The sequence below is a fragment of the Mycteria americana genome, chromosome 5 (assembly GCF_035582795.1).
Source record: "Mycteria americana isolate JAX WOST 10 ecotype Jacksonville Zoo and Gardens chromosome 5, USCA_MyAme_1.0, whole genome shotgun sequence".
Classification (NCBI taxonomy): domain Eukaryota; kingdom Metazoa; phylum Chordata; class Aves; order Ciconiiformes; family Ciconiidae; genus Mycteria; species Mycteria americana.
In genome coordinates, this window is record NC_134369.1 from 34734021 (window position 1) to 34751279 (window position 17259).

At 44.1% G+C, this 17259-nt stretch overlaps 1 protein-coding gene across 8 annotated transcripts in view; it reads right to left on the bottom strand.

Annotated features, from left to right (window-relative positions):
* PCNX1 (pecanex 1) overlaps positions 1-5397 on the bottom strand; it is a 94456-nt gene extending 89059 nt beyond the window's left edge. For 4 of the 8 annotated variants that reach the window (XM_075502890.1, XM_075502893.1, XM_075502891.1 and 1 more), the window contains exon 1: positions 5000-5391. In XM_075502890.1, coding sequence (XP_075359005.1) covers positions 5000-5152 — 153 coding nt within the window. In that variant the 5' untranslated portion in view covers positions 5153-5391. Of the gene's footprint in view, positions 1-4999 lie in introns of all 8 variants that reach the window. The other 4 variants (XM_075502895.1, XM_075502894.1, XM_075502892.1 and 1 more) reach the window with 2 other exon arrangements.
* Positions 5398-17259: the final 11862 nt, after the last annotated feature.

Genomic DNA, 17259 nt, shown 5'->3' on the forward strand with positions numbered 1-17259 from the left:
AATACAAATCTAAGTCCTACAAATTTGCAGCTAGATCTCATTTCAGTTCTTTTCACAAGTACTAGAGCATTCTTATTGGGCACAACAGACAAAAAATCTCAGGTTCAAGATTGTTAGCAAACACCAGCTGGCTACAAGTCTGTAGCTGTGACAGCATTTCAGAGAACATCCCATTTTACTGGATATCTCTAGTTGCTTCCATTAGCACCAAAAGAAAACATACTCTGAACAGCAGTAGTCACAACTGAAGCTCTTGTAGGAAAGAAGATCTAGACATGACCATACAAAAACTGCCTCCTTTAATTACATTCTGTTGAAAACTTCAGTCATCTAATGGCTGAACAAACCCAATCATTAGATACTTTCAGCTGGGAGTTTATTTCCCTAAACCTTAAAGGGAAGTTAAGCAGTACTCTCAAAGATGGAGGGGGAGGAGAAGGACACCAATTTTCTACCACCTTTCCCTCAAGAGTTACTTTCCAAATGTAACCCTTTCCAGACAACTTATGAAATCCATACTATACACATGGACAAAGGTAAGATGCAGGAATGCACAGTTGAGGAGTGGGACTGTCCCTTCTGGAACCTGCTGGCTGTTAGGTCAGCTCAGTTGTATCACAGCACACCTTTTGTGAAAGAGTGGGCAGAAAAAGCTTTAAGCACTCCTAGATTCCAGTGGTCAATCTAGAACAGAAAAGAAACCTCAGACCACTAGTTACAGGACTAAAATATTCCCATTTGAACTACAAAGGTCACTGTATCTTGATTCAGCATTTCAAATACATAAGTGCCAGGAACCAGAGGGAATTTCATTGATCACAAGCTGTGCTGCATACTTATGAGGAAACAAAGACTATATGGATCTTACCTAAGCACATCTAGCTTTAACTAGACACTACAGATGCAATGAAGTTTCCAGATTCTTTTCAAAAAGAAATGTGTAAGTGTTGCCTGTTGAGAACATTCATAGGAAAGTCTCCCAACCCAAATCAGATTGCAAGTCCTTACATAAAAGTGATATCAATCAAGCATTCATTAAGCAATAACAGTTGTCTTGTAAAATGCTTTCAAGTTCAAGCATTTTGAGGCCAGTATTTTATAGAAACATTCATACTGGAGAAAAGGAAAGATCAAGAAACGGCAGATGTAGTTTTGTCACCATTTTTTGTTTATGAACAACAGCAGCTCTTAAGGGCTCTGGCTATCAGGAAGCATGTTCAGTTAAAAGTTATCTAGTTTTTGACTGAAACCACAAGGTGTACAAATGAGACTTGAGTAGCCAAGAAACTAGATGTGGCTAAGAGCCATGTGGGATACCAGGTATTCTCATCATACATCCAACTTCAAGTACCTAAACTCTTAGTTTAAAAAACAGCACATATTTCAGAAACTTCACTGGAAAAAGACTTTCACACGAAACTACAGTTATATGACCTACTTCTATAACTATGTACACAAGTCACGAAATCAAATGACTATTATGTGAACTGTTGTCTAAATGAGCTTGACTTTGACAGACAAGTTCTGTAGGTACATACGAGCCCATCACCCCAAGCAAGGTACAGTCCTGGCTCCTCTTCAGTCACTGGCAAAGTTCCCCCAGTGCCGGAGCCAAGACTTCACCCCCTCCTGCACACGTGGTGGGGCTGAAACAGCATTCCGACTAGGGGAAGTGCTTTGGCAGCCTTGTCTCTTCCCCTCCCCCTTGCAACACGGATGCATAACACTGGCCTCTGCATTTAGGGTATTTTGTCCAACTTTACCACTACATTTTACAACCCGGTTATAGTTTCCCCATATCGTAGAATATTTTCTTCTCCCAGCTTGAGTTTTGGATTAGAGCAAAACCAGGGATCAGCTCTTAAGACAGATATGCAGATCAACAAGCACAGTTGAGTCTGTTACTGAATACAAATATCCAAACAGGATAGATTTAACTAGTCTAGAAAGCGGTATTTTTGTATGCATGCTGCCAAGCCACAGATCCAAGAGTACAGACTGAAGCAGCTTCACTCAAGCAGACATTCCTCTTCCTCTACACCCCAATTCCTTCATTATCTACACTTTGCTTTTTGCCACACTTCCGACAAGGACAGGTTAAGCGTATAAATACACACAGGAAAAAGAAAAGTATCCAGATCGGTAATATAGATACACTTATGTATACATCTGTCTCTTCTTCACACAGGGTACAGACCTCACTTTCATGTGCTCAAGCTCAGAAGGCAGATGAGGGACCAAGGAAGAAAGGCTAGCTGAATTCTACTGCTTATTTCTTCAGTCGGTTTGCACCATGTGTTAAACCCATCAACCCTAACAGCACTGGCATACACATGCAAAGAAACACACGGATTTATGGTATTACTTGCTGACCACAACCATTACCAGATTCCATTCTGAAAACACAGGATCAATAGAAGGAATGCACAGACAAAAGATTAGCAACGTTGGTGCAATAAACCAAGTCTTTAAGCAGTAAGTGCATCTAAATTACCATATCCAAAAGAGGTTAAGTGTTCCATTCCCGTTGAGGGTTAAATAACATTTGAAAAAAGTGATTAGCTTACTGTAAAATGCGTTTAGCCTTAAGAGCCAGCTACAAGTGAAGTTCTTAGGGGATCCTTTTGCCTTTGTTGCTACAAAACAACCTGGGAATAACTACAGTTATTGCTACCTCAATGCATCAAAGCAACAGTATGATCTTGGAATTCCTTATGTGAGGAAGTTTTGTAAGTAATATAAAACCTGCCAGCATTCTAAGTCGTTATATATACACCTTGTTTTTTTAAACACACAGGGTTGTCTGCCAGCAACAAGTCATTTGAAGCTAGCTTAGAAACTCCCTCCTACACACCAGTGAGCCATGCTCAGAATTCCGATTACGGTTACCTAAGACTTTTTAAGCAAGTTCTGCTTATTTATGTATGTCCTACAGCAATGCAACATTTACTGCTTTTTATTCTGAAAAAGAGCTTAAGAGATGCTAAAGAGCTGAGATGACCATCACAGTTCTGCCTGTTTAGTTTACGTCTAGACAACACTTAAACTGCAGAAGGTGGAAAGAGGGAAAACAGCCAAATATGATTCAATCTGCTTTAACTTGTGACTAATCTCCCTACTTATTCTCAGGGAAGTTAGCACTTGTTGCATCTTTAACTGGTCCAGAGCTATGAAGCAAGAGAATTTCTCTGACCCCGACAAAACCCAAATCAACTTGCTTTTGCCCATCTTTTCCCTTTGCACAGGAAAAGAAAAAAAGTTTAAGTGACACCGAAGTTTCCCCATAGTATGGGCAACTGAAGCTTAACTGCTGCTTCAGGAGCAGCAGTAGGAGACTCAAGTGCTGGTCCAGATTTATCAGTTGTCAAAAGACCCGTGTACAATACAGATCAGCCCCCCTTCAAAAGTTTCCTGCGCATGCAGGATATAGCTCACCACACCTTTATGAACAGCAAAAGAAAAAAGCTACATTTGAAGCCAAAAGGACTGTTCTCTTCCCATATTCAATGGAACTCCAAATAGATATAGATTCACAGTTTTTATACAGAGGATCTGCTTAGTTGAAAGTTTTATGTAGCTGTTGTCAACACGCTACATGTTGTTAACCTTGGTTTTAAAAGCAGTTTGTCTCAGCCTGCGGTTTCCTTGCCAGCAGTCTAAAGTTTTCAAACAAAAAGCCTTGGAGCTACCTTTTCCAAGACACGGTAATACGAATTAAAAACTAACCGTACAGGGCTGTAACCTCCTCTTCCACATTAGCTATTTCTTAGTATGAAGTGTCTCATACCGCAGTCTTACAAATTGCTTTTTAACAAAGCAAATGCCTGACCCCAGAGCTCTCAATCTGTGCAACTATGCTCATGTGGAGTTTTTCCTCCAAGGTTTCATTCACTAACTCACATTTTTTCACAAGGCAGTTTATACTTTAAGTTGTCACAACATCTGGACCTGGCAGACTTGCAAATTACATTCTACCTCATATGCTCAAAACTGGTCACAACACACCTAAGTATGATCACACTTTTCTACTGAGAAATCTGAAGTGAAATATTAGCATTTTGTAAATTACACACAACTTGCACAGAAAGAAAAGCAATGGCCAACAGGCAACTGCCCCCTTCCTTCATAACTGATCACACCTCTCCTATTTTTGCTTCCAAGTCCAAATGTCAAGAAAGTTTCTAGGTTTTAAGGTTAGTATCTTAACAGCTTTGATTGAAGGGTCAGATACAAAGATACATTCAACAGGAATTCTCCCAAACCAAGTATACTGAAGTCTGGACACAAGCAAAAGAGCCAAAGTAACTTCTTGTCCATAACACACAGTCCAGATACACACTGCCAGCCAGCACACTATGCTATGGCCAAATAAACTTCTAGGTTATGGACCCTGAAGCACATCCCTTCCCCAGTCTCAAAAGTCAGAAGAGAAAGTCACAGAGCTGCCAGACAGAAATACTGGCTAGATCTGACAGCTACTACAGAAACTGTGTGTTTTCCTGGTCTACCAGTAGATCTGCAGTGGAAACTAGTAGAGTTATGCCCAATTTTGAAGGAAAGTAAACAGAAAAACGAAGGCCAAGTGCCAGCGACTGAAGCCCTGCCGCGCCCGATGCGCCCCGCTAGCACCCACCCACATCTTCCCGGTAACAGGTCCCTGCTTCCGAAACGCCGCAGCCCCAGGCGTATTCCGGGCCGCCTCGACCGCAGCTGCCGGGCCCGCCGCGGGCCACCGCTCTCAGCGGCGGGCGCCGACAGGGGAAAGCCGCGGGCAGGCGGACCCGGGAGCGGCCCTTCCCGGGGCAGGCGGGCACGGCAGCGCCGGCAGCGCCGCGGGCAGGGGGCGCGCGTGCGACGGCCCCGGCCCCGCGGCCCCTCCCGCCCCCCCCCAGGGCCTCCCCGCCGCCACTGAGGCGGGCGGCCCCCCGCAAGGCCCGCCCGCCCCGAGGCCCAGGCCGGCACCGTTCCCCCGGGCGCGGCGGCGGCGGCCTGCGCTCACCATGTAGAGGGTGAAGGGGAAGCCGAGCAAAAAGAGCCACAGGTAGAGGTGCAGCGCGTTGACCCCAGCGCCCTGGTGCGGGTCCTGGTACCAGCCGCCGCTCAGCGCCGCCCACACGCCCTGGCGCAGGATCTGCAGCACCTGGGAGCCCATGGCGGCCCCGCTCCGCCGAGCCGGCCCCGCTCTATCCGCCCTGCGAGCCCGGGCAGAGCCGCGCACCGCCCGCGCTCCGCGACAGCCCGCACGGCCGCAGCCGCCGCCGCCGCCTCCACAGCAACGCCGCCGCCATCTTATGTCCGGGCCCCGGGCCGGCCGCCCGCCCCCGCGCCGCCGATAGACCGGCAGCCCTTGCGGCAGGGGACGCCCGCCCCGCGCTCTGTCGCCGGGGAGGGACAACGCGGCGGGGGCGAGGGCGCCCGCTACTGCGCCTGCGCGCCGCCTCCCCGCTGCCCCCCCCGCCTCCACCGAGGCGGGCGGAGCTGCCGCCAGCGCCCCCTGGCGGCGTGGAGGAGGGCGGGGCGGCGCGGGCCGGCTGGGCGCTGGGCGGGCTGCTGTAGCTGGCCCTCATCCCCATCCGTGGCCCAAAGCCCACCTACGAGGCGGCGGCAGGCCGGGGTTCGGGGTTCCCCCCCCGGAGTACCCCAGGGGAACGTGTCCCTCGGTCACCGAGGCGGGCTCAGACCCGCGGCTTGGCCAGGGTAGCTCTCGGGGCTCATGCCGTGTCAGGATACTCTTAGAAAATGGAGGGAGACACAACCATCGCAAAGGGCTTTTCCTTACCCTCTCTCAGGGCCTGACTCCTGGCCAGATGCAGCGTCCTCTCCTTGTGCTGGGCAGGAGGACATGGTCCCAGAGTATCGTTTAATTCTTTAAAATTAAAGCAAGGTAACAACCTTGCCAGTTTTGGAGTCCTTGCATTTACTGTCAATACATGATTTTACCAATACCCTTGCATGCCTGTCCCCAGCACGAGGTTTGTTTTGTTGTTGCTTCCAACACGTACAAAGCCACAACCACTTGGATTTATTAGAAAGGAGAACACAACGCAGCAGGCCACGGGTACACCACGGAGTCTGTCACACATTTAAGTCTCAACTTCCACATTCACCTGTTCTTACAGAAGGTCACTAGTTCTCATCAAGTCCCAGCTTTTCTAGCTTTCCCTTTAGACAAGCACATCCCAAAAGTCACGCCTCAGAGAGAAAGGGACCGATTAGGGAAGGAGTTCCGAGCGTGCTGTCAAGCAGGGGAAAGGGGAGGTCTCTTCCTTCAGACCCGATGAATGAGTAATGCTGAGGATCCCTCATTATATTACCTGACTTTCCAGTCATATTTGGGGAAAAGTAGCTTTGAGGGCACGCTATGATACTGTCGCTGTGGTGGCAGAAGGATCCCACATAGGTTCTGTCCTGAAACCAAGTTACTGTCCTGCTCCAGCAGATACAAGACAGGGGAACAGCACCTTCTGGATCTCTGCTGCGGAGGAATTGCAGGAATGAAATAACCCGAGCACTCAGTTATGACTCATGATGAGCATGCATTTGGGCTGGCGTTTTCAAGAGGCTGCGTTAATGCCAGTCTCCACAGTGTTTTTCTCCCTGACAGCAAACCAATGGCAGCATTTGGCTATTCTGGGAAAACCAAAAGACAGAAGTGACTGACTCAAAGCAGATTTAGATGATTTTTTGTTTCCCCAGTGGGAAAGTAGGAAGAAGGGATGGACACAAAACCCCAACCATGATGGCTCTCTCCCCAGTATAAACAAATAAACCATTTTTAACTTTGTTTCAGATAATGCATTTTCAAATGTAAGACTGCCAGCAGTATTTTACCAAGGAGCATTTTTCTCTCTCTGTCAAACAGGATTGAGGTATAAAGGAAAAAAGGATGCAAGGGGGGAAGGAGAAGAGGAAAAAAAAAAAAACAACAGAGAAAACCTAGAGGATTATCATGGATGGGGAAGGGGAATTCGCTTTATCCTTTTGGGATAAAGCCAAGCATGACAAGCCTCACCAGCTACAGTAGGCTCAGAACAAACAAGACTATGAGGCCTGTTTCAGCTACATCATTTGCCAAAATACCATTAAAAACTAAAGTTACAGTTACAGCTGTTAAAAGATGAAGTTTTTAGGATGTGTTATCCATAAATATACTATGATACTGTAACAATCAGGATTATGAAGCATTAGTTCTTCCAGCAGCTATTTTATGAATGTTACATAAAAGCTTGTTCACCTTCACAAAAAGGAGGAAAGACGGATAACATTCATTAATAACATGTCCAAGGGCTGCACTAAATGCTTTAAAAACCTTTATGCTTCTGTTTAGGAGCCATTAATTAAATCTGGACAGATTAGCCTCAGCCTCATAGTAATGATTCACGTTAAACAGTGCCCCTGTGAGAGAGGCTGGATGCTGTGGAAGCTCATGGCTGCTTCCCCAGCCCTGCTCCTAGAAGTCATTGGACCAGCCATGGAGTGATAGAGGCTTTTTGCGGGGGGGGGGGGGCTTAAAGCAAACAAACAGAGGAAATAAAGTGTGAATATTACAGGCTCAACCCTGCTCCAAAACAGCGTAACCTAGTTAAGCACAGATAGCCCTGCTCAAGAGCACTTCATTGTGGGATGATCTAGTCTGCATCCAGTAAAATAAGCAAGAGAATATCATGTGCTTGAGAGGACAATTAAATTTCATTGTTTAGCTATTTAAATGCAGACAGGCTGAAAACATTAGGATGCAAGATAGGGAAATAATATTATTGGAATCCATCTATGCCTGAAGGTAAAATTGATAACAAGCTCAGTTGTAGGCATCATTAACAAAGAAAAAAATCATTATTAGCTTTTAAGGGAAACAAATAAACAATCCACATCTGGATAGCAAGTAACAGCAGGGGACTCAATCCATGCATCAAACCTCTGCAATCCAACAAATAACTAGCTTATCCTTCTGCACCCTACTTTAACCTTACAGTACTTTTTTAGGATGGGTATTGCTCTCTGTACAGGAAAAGAGCATGCTCTAGGAAAAATAGAGCACAACATTGGTGAAGAGTGAACAGTTTTAGATAAAATATTTAAGAGAGGGGCCATTAAATCAAATGATTGGAGTTCAACCTATTTTTTTCCAGCATTTCTCTTCTAATTTAGTATGCCAAGACTGAGGCAAAGAAGTAGTTTGCCACATGAGCCAGCGTTACACACGAGGAGACCAACCTGAAACTGCCTGGCCAAAATACCAGTTACAATACTTCATTTTTCCCCTCACATTCTTTATATACATACAGTCAAGCGCCCTCCTTACAACTGCAGGCTATTGGGGAAACTTCTGTAGCAAATTAATATTGTGGGCTCTCTTAGGCACGCCATCATATTAAAGATATGGCTGTTTTGACTTGGACAAGGAACAATGATCTTGTAATCATATTGTCTTTATGTCATGCCATGCTCCAGTGGGTTGAAAGGGCATTTGCAAAATCAGGGCAACGCTATATGTGGTACACAGGAGAACGTAGGTTATACCAAATACTCAGATAAATAAACTAATCCCAATTTCTTGACCAGCCTTATGAGCGCACTTTTTCTAATGCATGATATTACAAGAACAGGAAGTTAACCAAAACAGTAACAAAAGACTGAAACCTGCCACAAAAATGCTTCAACATGTTGCCATTTCTAAGAATAACATTGCAGCATGCTTTGCTCCATTACTAGTACTTTAGTCTCTCTTATCTTCTCATTCCAGGGAATGAAGTTCTACACTTTCCCTCCAGACATCTTTTGTGGGATACCCAAAATTATTTTTAAATTAGTTACCAAGAGAATTCCTAAGTTTTATGAGAACACAACTTAGATAATTAGGACAAGAGGTCAAACAGAAAGTTAAAGAGAATATTTTGCCTAAATTGGGTGAAATTTATTATGTCCAGAAACAAGCTTATGATTGGCACTCCCTTGTAATTTCTCATTACAGTAACCATCACAGTAGGATACCAAGCTGTAAGTAGCTACTAAAACAATCAGGAGAAAATAAGAAAAAACACTGATTTACTAACTTTACAATTATGAGGGTTAGCACTTCTCTCTCCATGCTGGATACAGCATTTGTTTTCAGATGAAGATTGACAAACTAGGCTTTGGTGGCTCACTACCAACTTTCATTTACTTCTTCCTATTGATTCCTTGTCTCAGGATCTATAGTCAGACAGCAGCATTTCAACCCCGATTTTTGGATCCTGCTGACACATACTACTTACTGTGGATTGGCTGCAGTATCCAAAGCAGCAACTCTGGCTCCAAAAACAAAGAAAGAAAAAAGACAAAAGTCAATTTTCTATGTAATTGATCAGCCTAGGAGAGAAGTGCACCTACCTTTTGATTTCCTGAAGAAGCAATAGTTAAAACATGTACTTGCTACTTGGGCATTAAGAGTCTTTGCATAATTTTAAGTCTTGACTCTTTTTCTGCCATTTCCCTGTAATCACAACCTGGTTAAAAAAGGGTTTATCTGAATTCAGAACATTGTCATAAATGGTGATAAATGTGTTTTATTCTCTTATATGAGAATTAACAAGTAGGCTTATTTATGCAGGTGGTAGAGAGCAGAAAGTCATTCTACAATAATATTTGTTAACCTGGTTTCACTGTAAGATAGCTAATTTTCTTATAAAACCTGTCAGAAGGTTGTTCTAGATTTGTTTTTAATTACAGTAGAGTGGTTTTTGACAACTGCAGGACTCTACTGAATATGTTGCTATCACATTAGCATCCGATGGCAGCTTATCTGCTATTTGCACAGTTTTTAAACAAACTTCTAAACAAGAGCCAGATCCTTTCACAGACCACACTCCCTTTCTAGCAGAGAAGTCACACTATATGCAGCCTTGCACACTAAGAGGTTGCTATGAAATTACTCTGTGAGATTTAGTCCTGTATATTATCCCTACTCCCAACTGGAATACAGCCTTTAGAGACAATGAGAAAAATAAGCCTACTCTCTAGTGTCTCAGTACAGACCAGGCACAGCTTTACCAGCAGGAAGGTTACCTGGTAGGAGACCTCCTCTCCCTGCTGTGCTGGCAGGTTCACCACTCACAGCACATGATACAGCCCCTGCTGTGTGCCAGGATACAGCCCACACCCATCTTCATCACTGCCACGGCACCAAACGCGCTCCCAGATCCACCTGCCCTTTTGGGATACACCCTGCCCAGCAGCTTGTGGGGCAGGCAAAACCGTTCCCTCTCTCTCAGTGTGGGAGAACATAGTTCTTGCCCTCACAAACCAAGAACAGGGAAGAAAGGTTTGAGTTGGTTTTTTTTTTTCTTTTTTTCAACTATCCCTATGACTAATATAGCTCTCCATAGTACTTCACAGTGCTACTTAGGCAGAGATCAATTCACTGGGTGGAGGATGCTAATTACTGATCTGCAAACAGCTGAACCATGAAGCTCACAGTCCCATTAATCGTGCCCTTGCAGTTTGTCTCAGCTGCCTGCTGCACGTTTTTGAGTATGTAAGCTCTTTTCGTACACTCTCTGAGCCCTGTGGTTTTCTCAAGACAAAATAAGCAGACCAAAGCAAGATTCTCCCCAAAGAAGAGCACTTACATAAGTTTCTTATTATCAGGGAGTGCTGAAAGGGGAAAACCATTTAAAATAGATCCATGCGGACAAAGAAGTCCCATGACAGCTAAGAAAAAAGAATTCTTACCAACTTGTTGATAGCAACCCTCTGTAAGTTGCCACTAGAACAACAGCATCTTGAACTCCACTCCTTTTCTTTGTTGTCTAGAAATTGTCTCTGTACAGCTTTCTGCTGTACATTTTTAGCAGCTACGTGGGCCCCAGTCTCACTATCCTAACCTCTTGCAGCTGCTTCAGCATGGCTGAAAAATCAATCGGAATGGCTTAATGCTGCCATTGCTAGAGACAGAGTGCAGCTTTAAGATGAACTTTCCTCCTAAAGATGGTTCTGGTAGTGTTTCTTGCAAGAAAATTGCGATGGCATCATCCACTTTCACATTACAGGACCTAATTGTGTGAATGTGTCCATACAGAAATCACACAGAGAAGCATCATCAGTGTCTCAGTGACCACAAGGTCTCTCTGAAAAAGAGGAATTTGCTAGCATTCCTGGCACAAGAATTGCCTAAAACCACCATGGAGATGAAACATAATAAACAAGGCTAAAATTAGAATATCCAAACACCGAGCTGACAGTATTTTAGCAGCATTTATACCACATTCTTTAAAGTACAGCACAGTGGTGCCTCACTGTAAGAAATTTCTACCAAACAATGATTCATGATGCCACTGGGATAAATTCCTATTTCAGATCTTTGTTCACAGTTAAAACTCTCTATCTGAAGTACAAAGCTCCCATAGCACATGAATGAGTCCCCAAGACCATCTTCTCCATTTTGAAGGATTTCCTCTCTCTTATGGCTCTTTTTAGCCATTTTTCTAAGAAAGTTAAGCATTTTGAATTGGCCAGTCCCTGTCTAGGAGAGGGTTTCAGTTTCAAGTACATTGTCAGAGGCAGAATTTAGAAAATATTAAATGCCTCCCAATTTCAGGGTAATGAAAAGAGGTCAACATTAGGATCCCCAAAGGGGAAATGTCAGCAGAATCTGGAGAATAGTCTTAAACCAGCTGGCTTATCAACAGGCATGTAATGTCATATTATCCACAGTATGGACCATGCCTTGCACAGTTAGCCGGCCAAAAATGTGTAGACGGGGAACATGGGTTGGGGAGATTATTGCGGGGAACTATGGAGGAAGCTATGACATTGTGATGAGGGCCTGGGAAGAAGCTGAGAGTAATGTGCATATGCATGGACTGTGGAAATCTGTGGAATGACTAGTCGCATTGCAAGGCAATAATGGTGTAGGGGATATAAGTCACAATTTCAGGCAATTGGATTTCATACGAGTACAAGGGTCTGCTTGGGCAGATTAGTTGAGAGGCCCTGCAGGCCTTGGCAGTTCCCCTAGATCTTTCTTGGATTTCAGCTTCATTCTGAGTAAACAGAAGACTAACTTTATATTTCTGTCTGATTTCAACTCCTTTGCTAACTGTGTATGTAAGACTCCTCACTGAATACAGCCTTGTCTGAAGTGGAATATGGCAGTGACTGTGTGCTTTAGTAGGAGGTGTGAAGAATAATTTTGACATTCAAGACTATTGGAAACAGTATGTAATTCATTGCCTTGAAATGGAATGTGGCCATAGTTAACAACCTGAATTTGAGAAAAGAACTGCAGAATCTCAGTTTTAAATCCCTTTTGGAAGGTAACATCTCTAGTCACACACTGCTTTAGCACCAATATAGGTCGGTCGCAGCAGAAGCAGTGCTATGTTTTAAACAACCAAGGTTTAAATTCCCAGAGATGTTGTATGATTTATACTGGCAAGAAATCTCAGCTGCCTCACAAGATCTGCCCCTTCCTGTATTCTTTCTGTTCTCTGGTGGTCTCCCAGATAAATATTGAGCAGGTCAGACCTGCTTAGTGTAGAAGATCTGATGAAATCATGCCCTGAGGTGTTGTGACTACTATTTTTGTATTTACTTGAATTGGCAGTGCCTGAAGGTACAGCTGACAGATTTCAGAATGTGAAAATGATTAGTCTGGGGGGAGTGCCCTGAAACACTGCCACTTTATGGCAGATCTAAAGTCAGCTGGATTCCAGCAACCCTTTAAAGAGTTATTTAAAAAGAAAACCTGTATGAGCTACCCAGTGAGTAACATTGCAGTAATCACAAAGGCACAGACCCAGGCTGTCCCAGACAATCTTTCCTTTTTCTCTAGGCCATGTTTTCTCTAAGCACTAGCTTAAGGAAGCCATCATCCTACAGTCCATCCTACAGCCATCGTACCACTGCATGAACCAAATGAAATCAGGCATAAGTACAGCAGAATGAGGGAAGCCTGAAGGAGGTGTGATGAGAGCTTTATTAGAGAGGACATATGGCTTTTAAAGAAAGGGTCTTTGGCAGCCAGCTGGAGGTGGCATAATTATTCATCAGGAAAAGAAGAGCAGCTACAAAGATCTTCTTCCTCCCCTGCTGGCTGAATAGATTTGTTGCAGCCATTCAATGGGCAACTGGTTTTAACCTACCCTTCATAAACAGCATTTCATGTTAAGCTGATTTATAGGAGGAAGCTCTTACAGTAAAAGAAATCCACAGCTATACAGAAACACACACACACATTCAACTCAGCCTCTCCTTGCAGCCCATACTTTCAGCTAGCTCTTTGCTATAACCCAGTAAGACAGTCCTTGTGAACACAGGGCACACATATGCATGTATATAGACCCATGTGTTCATGTCCTTATATAGATACACCACAGGTTCTGAAATAGCATAATTTTCATGCAAATATTCTTTCAGCTGCATTAGCTAATAGTCTTCAGCCTGTTTTTACACCAGATTGTGTTTCACTTTTTACGTTTCTCCTGGTATCTGTGAGGTCTGTTGTCAGAATTCTTTGCCCTCATCCGTACAGGTAAGGCCTGATGATCCTCATCAACAGCAGCAGCACGGTGGCACCATATTGAGTAGGGAACTATGTGCAGCCAAGAAAAGTGGAATTAAAAATAGATATACTTTTTGCAACTCCATGTTATCTGTTAAGTGGCACTGATACTAATGCATGTGTTGGATATAGTTTTTTATCTGTGGATGCAAGCAACTTGCAGAGGAGGTATCCTTAATTCCTTTGTACAGGTGTCAAAACTGTTGCAAATCGAGTGATTTACTCTGGTTCATGACGTAAACCATTGACAAAGCCAGCACCAAGATCTCCCAGGTCCTGATCCATTAAACGGAGTGATGTTTAACATAAAGAGCATCTGTACAAACTGTCACAGCTTCTGCAGAGTTAGTACTAGACAAGTGAGCTTTTTCCTGGTTCAGAGACAAGGCAATGGGATGAAACTGAGGCTATTCGTTCCTCTATATTTATTTATCACATGAGATTGTTCCCCACTTCATATCAAGAGCAGATACTGAACAGCACAGTAGCGGTGGAGTTCACAGATCAGAGAACTGCAGGCAGATTTGTTCCAACTCCCAGCCAGCCTAAAGGTTTTTCTATAAACACTGCTTGTTGGTCCATCCCTTCTGTGGAAAAACCCGTAGCAGATCCTCTGAGAGGGTGGATCCATGAGCAACCCTTTGCAGAGTTTCTTCCTGATCTTTTGCTCAGGAATGAGGGATTTTGCCCATCATGGAGCAACATGTAAATCCCTTCAGGGATCTTCAGGCACCCAGAGGCATCCGTGTTTCCCAAGGCCGCTTGCATGGATGCCTTGTGCAGCTGCTACGTTCTTGGCTCCAGGTTTGGCTCCAGAGCACTGTCCATATTAATAGCATTAGTCTATTTATTTCATTGGTGCATTCTTTATCAGTCCGCAGCATGGAAAGATATATTCAGCCCCTTGGGAAATCTTTGATGGATTAAGCAATGAAAATGAACAGGGGGAAAACTGTTAGAGAGCAAAGGAATTAGATATAGGTATACGATGCTGATGACAGTCATATATTTCTGACCACATCTGCTGGAGAAACGTATAACCTTCACCTTTTCATAGGCCTTCCCAGAACAGTGATGACTGCAGAATGGCCTGGAAACACTTTTCTGGAGATAAACAATGGAAATGATCTAACATTAAAAATAACCCTAAAGGCAAAAAATCAGAAACGACTTTGAAACAAAGGAAGGGTGGAGTAAGCAACCCTTCTGGAGAGATTTATACTCTGCTTCGTGCTGCTTATAGAACCCAGAAATGCCAGTGAAGGTTGCATCAGAAATCTGTAAGCTATATGCCTATAGCTGTTATATACAGTGTTCTAAACATTATAGAAATTAGTGAACCTATTACAAAATTTGCAGCAGTTAAAATTAGATTTGGAGTGATTTATCTTTTTGCCATTGTTTCAGCATGTGACATGACATGAAAAGAGGTTTTGTTGCAAACAGTATTTCAACCACAAAAAACTATTTTGCAGTAGAAAATGTACTTCCAAGATTTAATCCAATACTGAGTGTTACACAAATCATATGAAAAACAGTCTCGCTGTGGTAACAGCAGAATTAAGCACAGGTGGCCAAAGTATTTTGACTCTTGGGCTGAATTTTGAATTTCTGGTACACACTGCTGCTTCGCAGTTATGTTGGTAGCAATGCAACTAAATGCTTTCTTGTAAATCTTTAAATGGCAGATGATGGAAAACAAGCAAAAGATTTAAAAATTTTTAAAAAGAGATATAAGTCAAAGCTTCAGGCATAATTTTGCAAGCTACATATTGAAAAGCATCTTCATTCACAACTGTTACTGCTACTGACATCAGGAAAACTGCACACAACTTGATTCTTTTTTTAACGCAGAAAGCCTGTAGGATCTGGGTCTTACAAGTAAACAGTTCAGAGCTTATAATAATCCAGCTTTTCACTAGCCTCCCTTCTGCCTTACTCCTTACAACAGATCTAAACAACACATACTTTCTCAAAAAGAGTTCCATGTGACTGGCAGGCCTGGTAGGAGCTTCTGTTGGATGCTATTCTCACTAGCTAATTGCATCTCCTGGTTCTATGAACCTCATCATCTCATAAACTTTAACAAAAGCACTTAAATTGTCAGATTTGCTTATAAATACAACAGAGAAATTACGAGGGATTGAGTTTAATGGAGTGATGGAAGAACATCAGCTCCAGGCTTAAAGCGTTTAGTAGGAGTGTGACTGATGTCTCCAGAAAATCCATCAAATTCAGTTAGCTGGAGTGACCTTCAAGCAAATTCAGCAGGAGGTGGCTGCACAGGCAGCGTGCGTGGCCTTGTGTAGTCTACAGGAGAAAGAGAGATTTCATTGCTGAAAGCTTAGCCTTTATAATAACACCTTGTCTTCTTCCCACCGATAAGACAGCAACAGCCATTGTCTTTGTGATCCGTCTGTCTTTCTAACACTCTCTATCCAAAACAAGGGTAGAAGTGTGCTGAGAGTTAGTCAATCTCTGTGGCTACAAACCTGGGAACTCTCATGTTCTCTGAATCGGTCGGTATCAGAGCTGAGGAAAAAGCCCGGAGACCTAGATGTGCACGTACAGTTACATCTGAATTAAGACTAATTCAAACTTTAAGTGAAAATTAATTAACCTGCCTCACCCTGCTGCACAGTTTTTAAGAAAAAGGAACAAGGTTACATCCAAAAAGCATGTGTTTCTCTTTTCTCACTCTTACAGCACCCCCAGGGTTTGTAAGGGCACATGTAAGTCCCACAGAAGATTAAAAAGGGTAAACTGGAGGGCAAACAGGAAAGAACTGAAATCAACCCCAGTTTCAGGGGATAAAAGGAGTTGTTCTGAGGGGGAAGCTGGAGGAAAAGTATGGTAAAAGTAGTATGAAGCACGGGCCATGAGAAGGGGTCTTCCAAGCAGTAACTGGGTGTTTAGGGGAGCCTGAGGACCTAAGTATTCCAAACCTCCTTGCAGATCTAGGTGAGGCTGGGTTCAGTGGTGTCGTTCATAATCAAATGCAAGTGGAGAGAGTTTATGCTTCTGCTGAGGGCAACCGTGAGATCGTTTCTCATATGTGCTAGGAGATGACTACATGCAGTTCTATTTTCGGTGCTATACCCCTGGCTGGGCTTACTGGCTGTGGGATGTAAACGGGGCCTGGCAAACTCCCTCCTGGATGGGTGAGAACTCGACCAGATGAAGTGCTCATGAGCGAGATGACTCACGCTACCTCATTCCTTCGCTATTACGCAACTTGCTTTTTTTCCAGAGTAAGGTTTTCTTCCACATTCTTTCTGTGATTTTTTTTCCCTCCGGTCGAAGCGCCTGCCTTTGTCATGATTTCACCCCGAAAGGGGCAGGGAATTCAATAACGCAACCTGGCAGGGTCTCAAAGGTCCGTTTTCTCAAGGGGAACAGGAAAAGGTAATAATGGTTTGAGGAACTGGAAAACAAATACGTCCTATATAGGCTGCAATTGTTTCATCTGAGTGAATAAAAACAATGAGCTTTGAGCCCTGAGGGAACGGCGTGCGGCTCCGCCAGGACCAAAAATAGCCCGGGCGAGAATTTCTTCATTGTTAACCGCAGAATGGAAAAATAAGCTGTCTCTACGCGGCGGCGCTGCCGGCGAGGGCCCGGCCGGGCGCCCGCAGCGCGGCGGGCAGGCGGCATGCGCGGCCGGGCCGGGCCGGCGGGCGGGCAGGGGCGCGGGCGGCGAGCGGGCCCCGGCGCCCCCC